This window comes from Magnolia sinica, chromosome 12 (genome assembly GCF_029962835.1).
Source record: "Magnolia sinica isolate HGM2019 chromosome 12, MsV1, whole genome shotgun sequence".
Lineage (NCBI taxonomy): Eukaryota > Viridiplantae > Streptophyta > Magnoliopsida > Magnoliales > Magnoliaceae > Magnolia > Magnolia sinica.
Genome location: NC_080584.1, coordinates 3336400 through 3355856, shown reverse-complemented (window position 1 = coordinate 3355856; position 19457 = coordinate 3336400). Strand labels below are relative to the sequence as shown.

The 19457-nt window shown below is 41.1% G+C and overlaps 1 protein-coding gene across 4 annotated transcripts; it reads right to left on the bottom strand.

Moving 5' to 3' along the window:
* Positions 1-431: 431 nt before the first annotated feature.
* Positions 432-19227, bottom strand: LOC131220798 (DEAD-box ATP-dependent RNA helicase 53, mitochondrial-like). 4 transcript variants are annotated; one of them, XM_058215644.1, is made up of 8 exons: positions 18704-19227; positions 12585-12712; positions 12037-12448; positions 10336-10434; positions 9927-10151; positions 4702-4863; positions 2370-2911; positions 432-916 (listed from the first exon to the last, which is right to left on the bottom strand). In XM_058215644.1, exons 1-7 carry the CDS (start codon positions 19106-19108, stop codon positions 2381-2383), a joined length of 1962 nt encoding a protein of 653 aa, XP_058071627.1. In that variant the 5' UTR covers positions 19109-19227; the 3' UTR covers positions 432-916; positions 2370-2380. The 4 variants fall into 4 exon arrangements, with proteins under 4 accessions (XP_058071627.1, XP_058071624.1, XP_058071625.1 ...); XM_058215641.1 differs by lacking the exon at positions 432-916 and adding an exon at positions 1023-1326 and having other exon boundaries at positions 18704-19225; XM_058215642.1 differs by lacking the exon at positions 432-916 and adding an exon at positions 1334-1467.
* Positions 19228-19457: the final 230 nt, after the last annotated feature.

The following is a 19457-nucleotide window of genomic DNA, read 5'->3' as shown; positions in this document are numbered from 1 at the left end:
TGCTGAAATTAGCTTCCAATATCTAATTTTTTGTTTCCTTATCAGTCTGTCTACATGGATTTGGCAAATGACAAACAGATGACTTGCATTGCATGGATGTGGCCAACGCAAACAGAAAAATTTTGGGCGACACCTTTTCCACCTCAGATGCAAATCAGGACCCTTCGCATTTCCAAATGCAACAAAGATCAACATGACCGTACTGCTCATCTACAGCTCAGACACCCTCGAAAGGGGCATTTGTGGCAGAAATGCTGTTTCAGCCAAAACCTGGTTTGTTTGTGCATTTGGATAAACTTCCACAAAACGTCTTCTGATCCCACAATCGATGAAATAAGCACTAAATGACCCACTCGCCAAAAAAGCGTGTCAACCAACAAAATTACAGGAAACCACCTTTCGCAGGCAACCCCTTGTTGTGGGAGTTGCATCCAAACAGGCCCTAATCATGTCCTCACAAAACCCAAGTAATAGATATTTCAAATTTCAGATTTCAAACCTCCAATTTTGGTAGAAAACTACTAAAATGCCACAAAAGCATTCAAAGACAGCCCACATCGTGATAATTGCCACTACCTAGCACAGAGAAATCCCTAGAAACAAATGGCCATCCGCAGCTAACCTTTCAATCGGAGTATTCAGCAGACTTCAAACGAAATGCCTTCCACAAGATGATGGTGACCATAGACTTCACCAACCTGCTCAAAAACAAATCTGCTTGGCGGGCCACAGTTCCTAGTGGATTGCGATACCCAACACCTAATCTTTTATGGCCATGATAGAGATTCTGAACATCTCCCCAATACTTTCTAGCACCCAACCTAAGCAAACCACAGTTTTCCACGACCAAGACTATACAAGTGAGGCCCATATTTATGTGATCCAGAACGTTCATTCAGTAGACCCCAACATCGAACTGCCATCCTCCAAAGATATCTATCAGACAGGTAAAAACACTCCGAAGAAGAAGAATACTAAAAATATATGGAGAGAGAAGCCGATTATACAAGGAAAATTCCAGAAAAAGAAGAAAATAAAGGAGCTGCTGCCAGAAACAAAAAATTACAAAGAAAGCCCCAAAGGCATATAAAGTGGACAGAACAACAGGGACTTATTCTTTTTTCTTTTCCTACTACTACATATACGACTAGCTCAGTACAACACCAGAGATCGTTATATACCTTGCTCTGTATTCAGTCCTATCTACCGCTTACCTTGGTCGAAATAGAAAATCAGAGATGAACTTCCTCAGCAAACTTTACATAGCAGAATGTGATTGTTGGTCTCTTGGTGCTCTTCCTCTAAAAGACGAGCACACCAAGCAACCTACATCCAGAAGGAAATGCATTTAAGAAAGTGGACCAGCTGATCAGAACCATGCACCATGCAGGTACCAACATGGATATGCAGAATGTGATTGTTGGTCTCTTGGTGCTCTTCCTCTAAAAGACGAGCAAACCCAGCAGCCTATATCCAAAAGGAAATGAATTGAAAAAAGTGGACCAGCTGATCAGAACCATACACCACATGGGTCCCAACATCGATATACAATGGATGGCAGTGCCTCTCCCTGCAAATGATCCTAAACATTCAAAATAATAGGGTTGTGAAACCAACTGCAATTCATGATATGAACTGTCCGCTGAGGTCAGGATTCTTTGTAGGGGGAGGTATTCCGCCAGCATCCTATCCATGAGGCCTGCCTTGAAGCAGTTTCAGTCGTCTATACGTGTGCCCAAGACAGGACAGAATTCAGTCAGTGCTCAGGCAGTGCAGGTTTTCCTATGCTTAACAGATATTCAAAGATCCAACAGTAACAGAAATGCATCTAGTTTAATCCTTCTCAACAAAATCAACAGGAGTATCAGAAATTCCAGGAAAATTTTGATGATGATGATGTGAAAAGAAAATTACACAAGTAACATCAGCAGGCTTGTGTCGTGGGTATGCATGTCTGTACCACGTCTGTACATGAGAATGTCTTATATATAAATAGATGGATGGATGGATAGACGGAATGGTTTGATAAAAGCCCATGAAGTAGAACATCTGTATAGATCAATTTGCACGCATGTTATGAAGGCATCAATGTGAAAATGGATGGATGGAGAAAGAGTGTATCCATTCCTACACAACATGTACCTGGGTATTAGGTAACAAGATGACAGGCACCAAGGCATGCACACACACGTGTGTATAAGCCCCACATGCATGTGTATGAATGCAACTCAAAACAGATGTAGAAGTAATAGCTACCACCCATCCAAAACCACCAAAGGATAAACCACCAGAATTCAATTCAACAATGCCATGCTTTGCATATTCATAAATGAAACGAATCCATGAGCTGAAGTGCAAAATGAGCTTACCTTGAACAAAGTCAAAATGATTTCCTCCCAGGCCGCCGATCATCAGCAGCACCATCATTGTCAGAGCCATCAAAACGACGAAAACGGCTCGAACGATTCGAACCGGAGTCACCAAAGCCACCTGAACGGCCTGAACCAGAATCTCCAAAGCCACTAGACCTCCCTGAACTGTAGTCCCCAAAACCGCTGGAACGCTTCGAACCAGATCCACCAAAACCACCAGAACTGCCTGAACCAAAGTCACCAAAACCACCAGAGCGGCTGGATCCAGAACCTCCAAAGCCACCAGAACGGCCTTGTCCGAAATCCCCAAACCCACCAGATCGACCCGAACCTGATCCACCAAAGGAACCAAAACGACCCGACCCAGATTCACCATATCCACCCATACGACCTGATGAACCACCACCAAAGCCGCCAGAGCGGCCAAATCCAGAACGACCAAAACCTGACTCACTCATACGCCCACCTCCATAGGAACCAAATCGGCCGCCACCCATGTCTCCGAACATGTCTTGACCTTCCACAGTAATCCTAGGGAGCTGAAGGTTTAAGAGGATAATTACGTCAGACGATCCACAAATCTATGAAAAAAAATGCTTACAGAATTTACCAAGTTGATTAAAAAATAAAATTTAAAAAATCTTAAGTACTTATAATCAACGACCAGACCTATTAACTTTCAGCATGGGAAAAGAAAGAGTTAAAGATCATGCATCTACCATTTGCAGGCTATCATCCCATACCATGAATCTAGAGTAAAACTAGGCTTTTAATAACATGCATTCTCAGTTTCATTGAACCAACGAGAGGAATGCTTTTAAGCATCCACAAATAATATGTATTCCTGCAAGTTATTACGAAAACAGCACAGGCTGAAAGCCTGACCAAAATTGCATTTATTTTTTGTTTTATTTTTTTGTCAGAAAGTTTGAGGATTCTAAATGAAGAAAATGCCTTACCCAGGAAGATGGATCCATGGGCCAGTCTGGCACATTAGATAGTCCTAGTGCTAGGGCTGCAAATGGGCCAGTCTGGCCCCTTGGATAGGGCTGTCAACAGGTAAGACAGATCCATCGATACCCAAGGTACTGGACCTATTTAAATGGGTATGGGTCCAAGTTTCAGAACTGTATTTTAAAAATCGGGTAGGGTCCAAGACCTCCGGATCCACCATCTTGGACCCAGTTAAAAGTCAGGTTATGGTCAGATAACTGGTTAACTTTAATAGTAACATTATATTATATTAATATAATGTGTATCTATTATTTACATTAATATGTATATGCACTATTTATCCTGGCAATTGAATGAGGTTTGCTAAGCCCACACACGTGTATAATAGAGCCCACCTACATGACACCCACATGTCATGTGGCAAGTGAGATCCATTAGATGGGTCCAACCGTTTAGATGCCCTTATCCAACCAGGTTTTCAGGCTCATCGAGCCTGAGGACCAGGCCTGGACCTAACATTCCATTTATTAATCGAGCTGGGCTGTGTTGTGTCTACATTCAGAAGCTTTAAAATTTACAAGCTCATTTTCGTAATGTTCTTCTCTTTTCTTTTTCTTTTTCTTTTGAGAGAGAGAGAAAGAGATGAATGAAATTTTATTAATGATTGGACTGGTACATATTGCATATGGCATCCAATAATTTGTAAATGTGTATCCCTATTGATTAATGGACTGGCCACGTTTTTGGGCCACATGCCACAGTACACACATGCCTGGATCTTCTATATAGTCGGTGAACGGCCTAGGCATAATCATATCGAGCCAGACTCGGGATGATTATCAAACCCTTAATTCATTATCCTATTACCCATATCTAACACCCTGATTTGGATCCTCACAATGCCCATATTGGCATATCCCCACGCTCAATCCCTCCATGCTCAACTTCCGCATCCAGTATCCAGATAATATAGCAACAAACAAACAACATTTTTTATTTTTTGGTTTATCAAAGATACACAGTAAAAAATAAGGAAAAAAATTGCTTCATGCACAGCTTGTGAACAGACTCCCATCAAGAAAGTGGTATATCACAACAAAAGTTTCTAAAAAGATAGATTCATTGAGAAAAAACAGCCAAAAGTTCCAAACAACTAACTGTAGTCATGGACAAATAAAATTCCATTAGCTAATATTAAAATAACATACAATCCATATAAACCAAATATTTGATAAGAAAAAAGGTCAGCTTTTAGCGCAGTAATAAAGGCCATCATTCTGTTAAGCTGTGTTGGCTGATCTATTGATCTAATAATAGGTTTGGCAAGAATAGTTGATCAGCATATCACAAAATGACATTGGAAGCAAGGGTATACCTCTTTAAACTTGCACCCAACATCACGCTCAATGACCCTGACAGCTCTGGTTTGTTGTTCTGTATAAATGAGAATTGCACTTCCTTTCTTACCAGCGCGTCCTGTTCGCCCAGATCTATGAACAAAGAGCTCAGAAGTGCTCGGAAGCTCGTAATGTATCACCTGAACATAGAATGAGGTGCGAATCAGAACTAAACAGCATACTGGCAGTATATCGGCACCAATACAAAAGCAAAGATACGTTAATAAAGGAAAGACATCATTCTGTGGCATTAACCATTTCTGCACCAAGGTGATGAACAGACCTCAAATTTTGCTCAAAAATCGAAGAAAAAATTAAAAGTCATATACCAACGACATAAAGAGAATCCAGACATCAAAACATGCATCCAAGATCAAAAACTAAAATGGAAAAAAAAATAATAATAATAAAATAAAAAATCATACAACCACTGAAGAGTCAATTAAAAAGGTGAAATGCCCCTCTATAAATAGGCCGGGCAGTGGGCCAGGCCTGGGGGGCTGGTTCAGGCCCAGATCTGAACTGATCGGGCCAGGCCAATTCAAAGTATTGATTTTTCCTGGCCCAAGCCCAACCCATTGCCAGCACTAATCATAGACAATGCCATCTCTGAGAAAGCAAAATAACAAACTGCTTATACGAGCTTACCAAAATTTAAAAACACAAAACAAAAGGTAAAAATATAAGTTATATAACTGCCTATGCAAGTGACCAAGAAGCTTGTAAAGTAAGAATTCCTCAAGCATTCAACCATATTCCTATGAGATGAGATATGAAAAGTGTATGCTACAAAAGAGAAACGAGCTACAAGCTGATTTAGTATCTAATTCTCCCTGGAAAAGGAACTTATACATGTATTAAACACTCCACCAGCTACTGATGGATAGTAAAAGCTAAGCATTTGGAAAGTGTAAGTTTTCAAATTCTCAACCCCTTTTCCAAACAAAGTGGAAAGCATAGCCAACTGTGTTATTAGGACATGGCACCAGTAGAACATGACTGACATCATATGAGGTTTTAACACTAAGAATTGCAGCATAAGAGTATGTGCATCAATGTTGAAGTACCGAAGGAAGAAGTAAGACTTGGTATGACAGTGGCAATCTCCGTCTATATTTGAGCCATTTGCAAGGGTCAATATTCTAGATCAAGCATCTTTATGACATCGCCCATGAGTTGTATGATGGGGTCAATAGATTCTCTCTTTATTCATTTTTTTGAGATACATCTGTTGATAGCTGCAGAACAATGACCTTTTCACACTAAAAGAAGCTATTTGTGCTGACCAGGTTGTAGAAAACTTCATGGATATACACAAAGCAAATTTAGGCCTTCCCCTTTGGTTTTTTTTCCCAGGGTCGTTTCCTTCCTCTTACTTAGGCCTTCCCCTTTGTACGGGAAACCCACTAAGCATCTTTAGGACACGGTCTTGGAAAGAATGGAGAGAAAGCTGAAGCAGGTTAGCATTAATCAAGTCGGCCCTTTCCAATCTCCCCCGTGTATGATATGTCTCTGTTTCACTACCCTAAATCAGTTATCCTCTGTACTGAGAAATTGCATAGAGACTTTCTACCGCAGGGTGGGGCCTCTAAGGGCAAGTTCCATCTGTTAGAGTAGGGGGAGGTCCGTAAGCCGACTAGGGAAGCAGAAGTGGGCATTAGCAGACTTGAGGAGATTAATTTGGCCCTCTTAGGGAAATGAGTTTGGAGGTTTGGATCCGAAGAGGAGAACCTTTGGAGAGCCGTTATCATGGGCAAGTATGGCATCTCAAGGAAGGGTTGGTAGACTAGGCAGTCCTCACTTTATTGTGCTTCCTACTGTTGGAAGTCTATTGCCAATTTGGCACCTTGGATCCTTAAGGGGATTGGGTTTTCCATTGGAGACGGGAAAAGAGTTAGCTTCTAGGATGATTTTTGGCGCAGGGATTCTTCCCTTCGATTGGATTTCCCCAATATTGCCAGCCTTTGACCTGTTAAGGATATTTCTGTGGCACGGTGTTTTTCAGATGGATTTTGGCTTCCCCTTTGCTAGCGGCATCTTTGGGATGATGAAGTGTTGGATTTTCTTTTCTTTTCTTTTCTTTTTCTTTTATTTTTCTTTTATTTTTTTTTGGAAAGATGATGAAGTGTTGGAATTATCGCACATTCTGTCACAATTAGAAGGTTATTGCCCGTCTATGGGATCTAAGAGGACTCTCTTTTGGCATCGTGACCGATTTGGGAACTTTTCAGTGTGTTCCCTTCTAAGATTGTTCTCCACCCACGCCTTCTCAGTCCAAGCGCCACATTGGGGCAGTATGGCATTACGGCGACCCATCTAAGGTGTCTCGCTTGCATGGCTATCTGGCCGCAGCAAGGTGCTAACCATAGACAACATTCGAATTGAGGCATGGTGTTGACGAATGGTTGTCTCTTGTGCAAAGTGGAAGGAATCGGTGGTGCTTTGCCTGTTCACATGAGAGCTGTGATCAGGCATCCTCTCAAATCTTCAAGATTTCTTGGGTGATGCCCAATTCCATGGAGGTTCGCTTCCTCTCATGGCACAAAGGTGGTCCTCAATGCAAGACAAGTCTAAGTGGAGGCTGGCGCTGCTTGCGGCACTCTAGTCCATATGGGGGGGAAAGAATAGCCGATGCTTCTATAATTGCAGCTCATAGTTGAGCAATGTTGTCAAAAGCGATCGTATAATCACATAATGCCATCCATATGGCATATGTGATGGTCACATATGCCATATGGATAGTATGTGATCGCATATTGCATAAAGCAGTTGCATAATGGTATATGTGATCTCATACTTACCTTTTTTCAATTTTTTTTCATTTTTAAAAAAAAAAATTCAAAAAAAAAAATGTTGTGTGGTCGCTTATGCAATTGTGCGATCGCATAAGCGATCAGGCATAAGCAATCACACAGGATTGCTTATACCAATTGATAACATTGTTGTCGAGCCAGGTGGTTTCAAAGGTGCTCTTGCTGGTTAGGGAGTGGGAGCCTCGAGGTCGCTGGGTGCTTAACTTGGCCAGTTGTTGTATTGTTTTTTTGAAAGATCACTGAAATTTCATTCAAAAAAGGGGAAAGAGAAAACAAAAGGGGGAAAGGGGAGAAGAAGAAGAAAGGACAAAATAAAACAACAGCAAAAGAAAGATAGAAAAATGGTCCGCTGAGAAGGCGGACCTTACAACGCCGAAAGAAAGAAAAAATCAGATTCCTTGAATCTGTCGTCAGCCGCTGCCCACTGAAGGAGCAAACGTTTGGCATTTGATCTGACCTTGTCCACTGGGTTTGAGATGTTGTCAAAGCATCTGCTGTTTCTCTCTGTCCACACGGCCCACCAAATAGCCAAAATCGACATTCTCCACAACCGCTTCAACACCTTGCCCAGACTGACACCATACCACACGTAAAGAAGAACATCAACTGAACCCGGATTGCACCAACTTATCCTAAAGCATTGCAGAAAATCAGACCAAATAGAAGTAATGAACGGCCAGTTGTTGTATTGTTTTTGGCCTTTGTGAGACAAATTGATTTTTCTGGAACGGGTATTTCACAGAAACTCCTTAACAGAAAAGAGGGGAAACCCATGCAATTTTTTGGAGATTCAAGAAGATTACAAAGATCTGAATGAAGGAAAATTCTCCAATCACAATTCAGAGTAATAAGGAACCTAAGAATGGCACGCCGTATGGAGTATGACAGTATGTTTTCTTGCCCTAAAGAGAGAATGCATAATTGCAAACACTTGAACCTGAAATTCAAATTTCTTTGACTTTTGTGGGGATAACCATCCAAAGCGTCTGAAGATATGAATTTAATTTTTTTTTAAAATAAATAAATAAATAAAATAGGAACCATTACCAAGACCAATCACAATCTCATATGAATCCGTAAATCACCCAAAAGAACATTCCATAGTCTGTTTAGGTTCAGAATATGCATCCCATCTTGAGCCAAGTAGCTTGAAGCAAGTAAACAAGCAACTGGAATGAAGTAATTTTCACCCCAGTAGCTGGTCTCATAGTGAAATTAGTCAAAATATAGACATGAACAGATAGATTACGTTGCAGGGGTAAGATTACATTGCAGGGGTACGACGCTTGCAACGCACGAGGAGAGAGTAGCGGAGAGAGAACAATGGAAAGGGTGCAGCTACATGCATGCGGGCCACATGCAAACAGAGAGAGAGAGAGAGAGAGAAGGGTTTCGACACTGGGCAACCCATGCCCACTTTTTCTGGTGCTGTGACCAACTTGAGCTTTATATCAATCTCATTTTGGGGATGACACCCTAACAGGAACTGGCACAACTGATGCATGGTGTGGATGCTACAGATTTATCATGGTGAACCCCATAGAGCCTTTGTCGAGCAGGCTCCCAAAAGCTACGTCTTCCATGTGGGATACAAGCAAAGAAGAGAGGCAGCTGCAGGCCATTCTCAGGAATGAATTCAAGGGGGGGGCGGCCTCAAGTTGAAGGGCTACAGGAATGAAAAAATAAAGAGGGAAGGTTTCTTACCTCTCAATGACTAATTGTAGGGACAAAAATGTCCAACATGTACTCTCATAATATATATAGTATAGATAGGTCCAAAGTGAGAAGAATGAGAAGAAATATCAAGTGCCTGTGATCAAACAACTTTCTTGTTATTCATTAATCTTGATGCTTTTTTCTCTCTCTTTTTTTTGGGGGGAAGGATATTAATTAGCCTAATGTTGGAGGACCTTTTTCCCATTTTCTATGATCCTCATCAAATAGGCATCGTATTTAATAATAGAAATAACACTACGAATATTTCCTCAACATTACCGCTTCAGGCCTACAATTCATGAAACTGCATTGTTCCATCCTGCAATAGATTAATCATGTACCAACCCATAGGTAACTCTCAAAACATTTAAGAAGCAAAAAGGCATATATCAGATAAAACAAGAAAGAATATCTTAAGGAAAAGAAAACGTATCAGATAAATAAATTTTTAAAAAAACATATTCTTACTGTCAATACGTACAATCTTAAGAATTCAATTCAAGCGTATAAGTTGAAGATGGCAATCAAACATTAGATGCAGAAAACACATGACGTGTCATATCAACTACAAAAAGGAGCACAGATATAGCATAATGATTCTTCTCAATCACCAACTGAACGTTGTTGTCCACCAAATTTTCTGAAAACATAAGTAGAATAAACAAATTCCTCACCAAGTCAACATTTGGTATATCCAGCCCACGGGCAGCAACATCTGTAGCAACTAATATATTGAAACGCCCATCTCGAAAGCCCAAAAGAGTCCTTTCCCTCTGATTCTGTGAGATGTCCCCATGTAAAGCTTCACAACTGTAACTGCGTCCCATAGAATATGCCAAGCGATCCGCATCACGTTTTGTTTGAGTGAAAACAATGCATTTCCCGCCTTTGGCATGTTCCTAACAAGTACATGCATGATGAACCAGAGCAGGAGAACAAAACAGGTCACAAAAGTAGTATAGCTAATTTAGTAGTTCTAACATTTGTGAAAGAATTATAAAGATGGATGCCAACCATCAAGCCATAAAATAATCACCGCATGAAACTGGAAAATGTTAAGAAAGAAGAATTTTAGATGCATACTGTTATTAGAGGCCCAATAATTGATGCCTTCCCATACATGTCTGATGCTACAGAGTACAAAGTGATTCCTTCTGGCAACTTCTGATCAGAATCACCAACCTATATTGCAGATTAACAGTGGGTAAGTTGACAAACATGCTGTACAATTCATGACAGTCATAAGAGTTTTCAGAACCAACAAAGGGTAAAAACTAACATTAAAGAAATCATATAACATCTAAGGAGACAGAGAGGGAGAGGGAGGTCAATGGCTTCAACAGATTGCAGAAGATTGGTGCTGCGTGTTCAACTTGCAACTTTCAAGATACCCCCAGAAAATACAATTACAATGCATGAAATGGATAAAAATTGCATGATAAGTTCAAACCAAAATATGGGATCACTGTACCATATGTAAAGCAAACAATCCAGTTCTTATCAATGAATGGCAGATCAGAAACACCAACACCATGCTCATGTTTCCATGATAGCATTTTTGTGTTTTCTACATTTTCGTATTTGAGGAATGGGAGATATAAGATACTCCATTCCTACCCTTGTTCATGTTATTCAACAAGAACTAGACAGAACGTCAAAAAATAGCAGGGGCATTCACCATTCCAGGTAATAATACTGCTTACCCTAGATACCTAGTGTCAAAATATCCTAAAGTGTCCAGCATGACAAACTCCAAAAATCTAGGTACAGGACACTTCCATGTACAAATAAAATAATTTTTAAACAAACAAATTGATAAATAGAATGTCAGGACATAGCAGTAGTATTAACTATGTCAGGTAATACTATTTTTATTTCTTATGGCTTACCCCAATGCAAACTACCATTTCCAAAAATAGAAACTTCATGTTTGCAAAGATTTTAATCATTTCAGAGACATCAGCATCATATGGGTGGTTCCTTAATCTTGCCAAGTCTAATAAAAATTTACCAAATGATAGAATGTTGCATCCCATTCATAGAATTCAATTGCAATCCAAATAACCTAAGGGCTCGTTTGGGAGCTCGTAAATGGAGATAAATGAGAAATGGAATTGGAAGTAAATGAATTGGGAGTAAATGGCTTACTCAATTGTGTTTGGATGGGAGTAAACAGGAGGAATTGGAATTCATTGTAATTTTTCAATATATTCATAGGAAAATATGTGATATCCCAAATCAGCGTTAATATCCCAAATTAGTGTACATATGTGATATTTACCAGAATGATTGTAATAAGCCCATTGAAATATATACTTTAGCTAAAAATGAGGAAATTTCAATCCTCAGGTGGGCCACAAACAAGCAACTTGCCAACGTTTTTTAACCGTCCATTTAGATGGCCAACCTTTGGACGGCTTAGAACATTCTATTACAGTAATTTAGTAATGCAGCCAATAATTGTATGGCGGGCATGTGCATAGTGACACCTTTGTTTACTCCAGTGACTATCCAAGGGAGCTCAAAAAGGCATTTCACCCCATTTACTTCCAAATCCTCTCTTTCATTCACAAGCCCATGTACTCCCATTTCATTTCATTTCCATGCATTTACACCCATCCAAACACTCCTCAAATGCCATTTATCCCCATTTACTACCAATTCCCCCCATTTACTTACATCCAAATGGCCCCTAAGCCATTTTATTTTGAGGACAGAAATGTAATGAGATTTATCTTGTGTTTGGAAAACAAAGGGGGAATATGAAATGAACTGCACGCTCACAAGATCAATAGTTAATGGATCTTTGAGGTACTTATGTGTTAGCTTTCTTATCCAGCTTGGCATTGTGGCTGAGAACAACATGCTCTGACGCTTCTGAGGTAACTTGTCCAAAATTATCTCGACATCTTCATCAAATCCGACAGCAAGCATCTGATCAGCCTCATCTAGAACGACAAATTGCACCTCTGACAAATTTAGAGCACCTCTCTTGAGCAGGTCAATAATGCGACCAGGCGTGCCAACAACTACATCAACACCATAATCAAGGGTGTTCATCTGAGATGATATGGGCACACCCCCATAAACGCATATTGTATCTAAGATTGAGGCAGATTCTCTGAATTCCTTCTCAACTTGCCGAGCAAGCTCTCTGGTGGGTGCCAATACCAATGCTAAAGGATTTCTTCCACGCCTGAAGATTTGAACAGAAAATTTAAAACTTGGTTTAAAATATGTTCTTCATCAATCACTAGACACCTGTATTACATACCAACATCAACAGTTAAAAACTTGTAAGCTGCATAATCAAAGTTTAGCCATAAACAAACCCATGCTTAGCATTGAACTGAATTATTCTGTCAATGATGGGGATTCCAAAAGCGAGAGTTTTCCCCGTTCCTGTTCTGGCCCGACCAATCATGTCACGCCCCTGCATTGCTGGTTCCAGCACCGCTCTCTACAATGTATAACAGGAACATTGTTTAGTACAATGGCCACAACTGATGGAAAAGATTCTGACTACTCAGCGATTAGGAAGTGGTTATTTTTTATTGGTAAAATTGTTATTCTGAAGCAACAAGATTGTGTATCTCAGGCAATAGCATCAAATGAAGATATTGAGGGATTTGAAACAGGGATTTACCCCCCCTCCCCCCCAAAAAAAGCAATCGGAAAATCCTTGTAATTTGTTTAGGGGCTCTTAGGGGTGAGGGATTTGGGGCAAGGACTTGTGAAATCCATGTTTCAAATCTCCCTTCTTTGTTTCTTGCCAGAGGTTTTCCAAATCCATGGATTTCCCAAATGTACACCTCCATAAATCCACGGATTTTGAACAAATCCAAATCCCCTCCACCGCAAAAACAAAAAACAAAAAAATGCAAATCCACAAAATTAGAGACTTTCTTAAAAGCAATAATAGAAATTATTGTGAGCTGCTTACAGGAGAGAATCTGTGACTCGATCATCTCCTTTTATCGTGAGCTGCTTACGGAAGAGATGGGGCCGGCCCACATTGGACAATCTTCAATTCAGTAATTCAGTCATTTACTGGAGGAAGACGCCGCTTTCCCTGAGAAACCATTTCGGGAAGAAGAGGTGAAAATGGCATCAGACTCAATGTGTGGAGATACGGTGCCGGGACCCAATAGCTTCCCGATGGCGTTCTTCCAAAAGTTTTGGAATATGGTGAAAAAAGAAGTGATGGACTTTGTGTTGGAATTCCATTTCTAAAGAGCCGGGGGCTTCCTTCGTAGTGTTGATTCCGAAAGTCGAAGGGGCAGAAAGATTGTACGACTTCCACCCGATCAGCCTCATTAGAGGGCCTTACAAGATCTTGCCTAAGCTTCTTGCCACCAGGTTCAAGGGGGTCCTCTTGAAGGTGATATCAAGAAATTAGGGTGCGTTTGTGGCACAAAGGCACAAATTGGACAACGCTTTAATTGCTCATGAATGCATTGACACTAAATACAAGATAAAAAAAAACAGTGGACTGGTATGTAAGCCTGACATTCACAAGGCCTATAATCATGTTAATTGGGGATTCCTAAATTATGTGCAAGAGAGGTTGGGCTGTGGCTGGAAGTGGAGGGAGTGGATTGGAACATATGTTAGGTCCGCTTCCTTTTCGGTGCTTGTTAACGGATCGCTGAAAGGATACTTCAGCACGCCTCGAGGTCTAAGACTGGGTGGCCCAATTTCCCCCCACTTATTCGTCGTAATTGGTGAAGCCCTTAGCATGATGTTGCAAAAATGGGAAGAAAACGGCTTGTTTTGCATATTCAAGGGGTCTTGCCAGGATGATCGCATTAGCCATCTTCAGTATGCCGACGACACATTACTGTCTTGCAAAGTGAAGGAAGAATTGGTGCACAATCTCCGTAAGATCCTAGTTTGCTTCGAGGCAGCTTCGGGGTGGAAGATTAACGTGGCCAAATCTGAAATGCTGGGAGTGCATGTCGAGAGTGGAGATCTTAATCACTTTGCAGGTATTTTGGGTTGCAAACCGGGAGCCTTTCCGTCTTCCTATATCGGCTTTCATCTATGTATTGGGAAGTCACCGAAGCACTTGTGGGATAGAGTGATTGAAAGAATTGAAAGGAAGTTGACCTCATGGAAATGCAAAACCATTTCTTTGGGAGGCCGGCTTCTTCTTCTCAAAACCGCATTATCTAACATGCCGGTGTACTTCACGTCTATGTTTAAATGTCCCAAATCAGTTTTGCATCATCTTGAGAAGCTTAGAAGAGATTTTTCTAAAAAGGCAATAATGAGGGGAGGAAATTCCATTTACTTAGGTGGGATGAGGTGTGCAGGCCGACTAAGGAGGGAGGAGTTGATCTCGGGCCATTGGCAGATATAATATTGTGTTGCTTGGAAAATGGATATGGAGATTTGGGCTAGAGGAGAGCAGCAAATGGAGAGAGTTAGTTGCTTCTAAATATGGCTACCAAGACAGGATGGTTTGTGAAAGCTTCTTCAATATATAAAGCGTCTGGGGCTTGGAAAGCTATAGCAAACACGGAACACTTGGTGCGCATAGGCATTGCCTTCGCTTTGGGAAACAGAAAGCGCATCAGATTCTGGGTTGACAAGTGGTGTGGTGATAGGGCATTGCAGGATATTTTCCCCACTTTAGCTCGCATGGCTCTTGATCGCTTTATCGTAGTGGCGAATTGCTTTTCCTCAAAAGGTGGCTCAAATAGTTGGGCCCCCCATGCCATAGGAATATGACAGATGAGGAAATTGCAGATTTTGTCAGCCTGATGGATCTTTTGCATAACCTGCCCTGATGCTCATTCTGAGGATCGGGTCATCTGGAAGTCTAACAAATATGGGCAGTTTTCTGTCAAGTCGCTTTGCAACATGCTTTCCAACTTGACCCAGAGATTGTCCATAGCTCATCCTTTCCATCACTGGTTCTATGGTGTCCCTCCTAGGGTCATAGTATTCACTTGGCTTGTGGGCAAGAAAAGAATTCTTACTATCGACAACCTTTAGAGAATGGCTCTTGTTCTCCCTAATGTTTGCTTGTTGTGCAGGGAAAATGACGAAACAATAGATCATCTATTTATTCATTGTTCCTTCGTTGTTAAGGTGTGGCATTATTTCCTATCAACCTCCAATGTGGCTTGGGTAATGCCAAAGACGGTGGAAGATTTGCTTTGGGCTTGGCACGTGGGAGGAATAGGGAATGATAGCAAAGTTGCATAGAGGCTTACCATCCTAGCGGTTTTCTAGGCTATCTGAGGAGTGAGAAATGGGAGATGCTTTCACAATGTGTGTGAATCTTGGAAATATCATCTTTAGGGTGAAGGGTATGGTGTGGGAGTAGGCTTTGTATGTAACAGGGGCACCGTCAGGCCCTTCTTCCTAGTTCTTTTTTCTTTTTTCTATGTGCTTTGGTATTGTTCTGTCTCGCTGCTCGCGAGCGTTAATAAAATTTCATTACTTTTCAAAAAATAAAAAAGTTATTCCATTGCAATAAATGCTCCCAAATCCATTTGTAGCTTAATTCCCAAACAGCAGACTTTGGGATTTATCAAATCCAAATCCAATGCAAATCCATGAATTTGACATGTTCATGGATCAACCAAAATCATATGCTCGTTTATCTAATCCCAAACAAATTGGTGGTTACAAAAAGCATGATTTTCATTTAGTTCCCACGAAGCTGTTAACCCAAAAGTGTTTTTTTTTTTTTAAGAATGTGAAAATGATATTATGAGAAAGGGACAGGCAGACCTGGAGAGGTCAAGGTGCTTCTTTGCACTACTCTCTTTCAGATCAAACAAAGCAAAGGGAGGTTGTCTGACAGCACTGAGATGGTCTTGTAAGGGCCCACACAAGGGGTTGCTCTCAACTGGTAGATAGGGAAAAACAAGGTATTTACAATCAAGGTGGTCAATAATGGCAATAGTGGCCACAAGGGCCAAAAAAAAAAAAAACACAATATTGGGCAGCAACAGGCCATTATGGCCCCTTTTTAATGGTGTTATGGCCCCATAACACATAACAGTGCCCACTCTAAGTCTGATACCGCTAAATAACTATTTTTGCATACTTGCTTATAGTAGATCACTTAAGAAGCAAATAGATGACATAGATGACATCCTCAGGCTCAAAGGCATCCCAACAACCGATGGGACTACAAAATGGCATGAAGAACTCCTCTGTTGCCACTTAAGATGCCTCTATGACGCTAATCCTTACCAAGGGAGGAAGATCAAAATTACACTTCCATATACTGGCAGGTGGGCATTACCACCTAAAGATGTATTCTTGCTTCCTAAGGGACAAGGGTGACCATCAACAATTGCTGCCCAATCTCTAAACATCTCTGAAGTTGAGATACCCCAGAATTCCTTACTGAAAAGAGCCCATTTGGTGAGACTACCACTGATTCTTAGAATGACCCCCCCAACCACCCACCCCTCAAAAAAATCATCAAGAATCTGGTTATTTCTCTCTTTCCAGATTTTACGACAGAGCACAAGGAAGCATGCGCAACAAGATCCTCTTTGTTTGGAAGTCCCTGATCCCAACTTTTAAACACTTCGTGCAATTTATTTTGGAAACCCACTGAATGTGAATATCAACATCATCATCTAAAGCTTATCCCAATTAATTGGTTTAGCTACACAAATCCTATTCCGCCGCTCCACTCTATCACGGACCACTGAATACGAAAACAAAATAGGAAAACACTACAAACAGAATTTTTAGCAATCAGAAAAATAATGGTCACCAATTATGTTAATTCTCCCATAAACTATGATGTTTATAGCAAACGAACAGCTATATGCTAAGTTCCTTATAGCCCATAACATGTCACAATCAGACTGTTATCCAACACTTTCAAAGAGCTATTGTACTCATGTCAGTATGAAAACTTCATTTTGAGTGCAAACATGAATCCACGAAGAACACATGCCTGCTGTACCTATGTAGCTTGGCATCTGAAAAACCCTGCTTTTCTGGCTCACAACTCAGTCTGCTAACTAAAACAATGTGAAGACAACACTAAAGCCTATCCAATGCGAAGATTCATCCCTTTGAAAGGCTTTTGAGAAGCTTGCAACAGATCCAGATTGATCACAGGAAAATGGAAGGATTTGCAAGCACTCATCAGACTGGAAATTCTCATTGAAGCACACATTCCAGATTCTTTCGCTTGTCGAGGGTGTTACTGTGCCATGTCCAGTGTGTGGAGTGCCACTGTTCCTCCTGGGGCGCAATCCTTCTCATGGTTATTATGAAAATATGATTCTCACTCTGGATAATTTAAAGAAGCGCCAGGTGGCATTCCCAAGTTGATGCTACATGTGTCTTATGGAGGAACAAAGCACGGATCACTTTCTACACAATTGCAGTGTAGTTAGGGAGATTTGTGGCCACGTCTTCATCTTATTTGAGATTTAAGGGCTCCCTTCCTCAAGTTATTAGTGGAGAGTGTCCACGGACGTTTACTATGAGAGGAATCATGTGGAGGATGCTGCCCTATGGTATCATGTGGGGCTTGTGGTTAGAGAGAAACAAAAGAATTTATAAAACAGGCAAGTGTCAATGCATTCTCTACAAAGAAACATTGCATTATTAGTGATTGGTTGAGCTCTCCAAAGACTGGAATTTAGGGGATGTGCTTCTGGGAAATTTTTGAGGAGCTGGAGTGGTCTTCCAAGATTGTGATGCTTAATCAGGGCTTGCTGTCATCTAGGAATCCTTCTTGCTTTTATTCATCTGTTTCATGTGTTGGAATGGCCAATGCTCAGCCACAAGACACCATACATGTACGCCAATCCAGAACTGCCCAACTTGTGCACCATAAAGTGGTCAGAACATAGCCCAAAATCACAGCCCAAGCAGTTGGCCAAAACGTGAATGGAACATGGCCCAAATCAGACTAATCGTATGATTATAACCATCCATCCAGACTGTCCCAAGTTTGTGTCCGCAAAGTGGATGTTTCCCACATTGACTGTACGATCATAACTGTCAATCTAGACAGTCTAAAGTGTTGGGCACACAGTTGATCACACTGATCATATGTTTACAACGATTTATTCAAACAATCTCAAGTTTTGAGTCCTGCAACAAACTGAACACAGCAGAAAAATAGATGAATTGGATGACCACAACCACCACTCCAGACTGTCTTAGTCATGGTTCATGCAGTTGATGTTGCATGAACCAAAGAGCTACACTGATTGAAGGATCATAACCATTGCTCGAGGAGTGGACCACGCAATTGAACACAACATGACCGGAAACTGAGACTGACAGAATGATCACAACTGTCCAATCACTGGCCCAGATGCAAATGGAAGTTACAACTAAAAAAACGATTTGGCACTCAAATGCAACTGTCAAATAATTCAGTCACCACCCACAACTATCAAAAACAATAAATTTTAAAAATAACGATGACAACAAGAAACCAAAAGAAAATCACCTGAATTGGGAAGAGCTTTGTAATCCCTTTCTTCGCCAACGCCGAGACAATCTCTTCAGCAATCCCGAGCTTGGCAATCTCAAGCCCCTCGTCTACATCTCCTGCAACCTTCCTCCCTTTCTCCTCATCCAAGAACTCATCGACCGCGTATTCCGCCCGAGCAACATCGGAAGCCTTGAAACCCAGCGCCCCGGCAGAGAAATGGAAATCTCTGCTGCGGGAACCGAAACCTAGCTTCTCGGAAGCCGCAAAGCCCGAAAGAGATCGAATATTTTCACCAGAAATGACGTTCACCGCCGCTTGAGAGGGAGAAAAATGAGTCGATTCGACTGAAATGAGCGCCGTGAGGGGATACCTCCATGGCATGGAAGCCATTGATGCGGATCTCCGGAAGAGGAGATTCATCTTGCTAGGGTTTTCGCTCTGAGTAAACCCAAGAAGAAATTAGGGTTTTCTGTCACAGAGAGGAGTGAGAGAGAGAGAGACTCTGCAGGGGGAGAGGGTTTTGGACAGAAGATAATAACGGTGTGGAAGCAGAAATGTTCAGATACACCGTTTGTATGAGAACTTCAACATACACCAGTTTTATTTTCTGCTAATGTATCGCTTCAATGGAATATCTGAGCCGTCAAAATTGTGGGCCATACAACGAAGATCATCCTGTACCACTAAAATGGAACCATTCATTCACGAGAAGGCCTCATGTCCAACCGGTTGGACTATAAGTTACAGTCCACCCAGTGGATAACTTTTA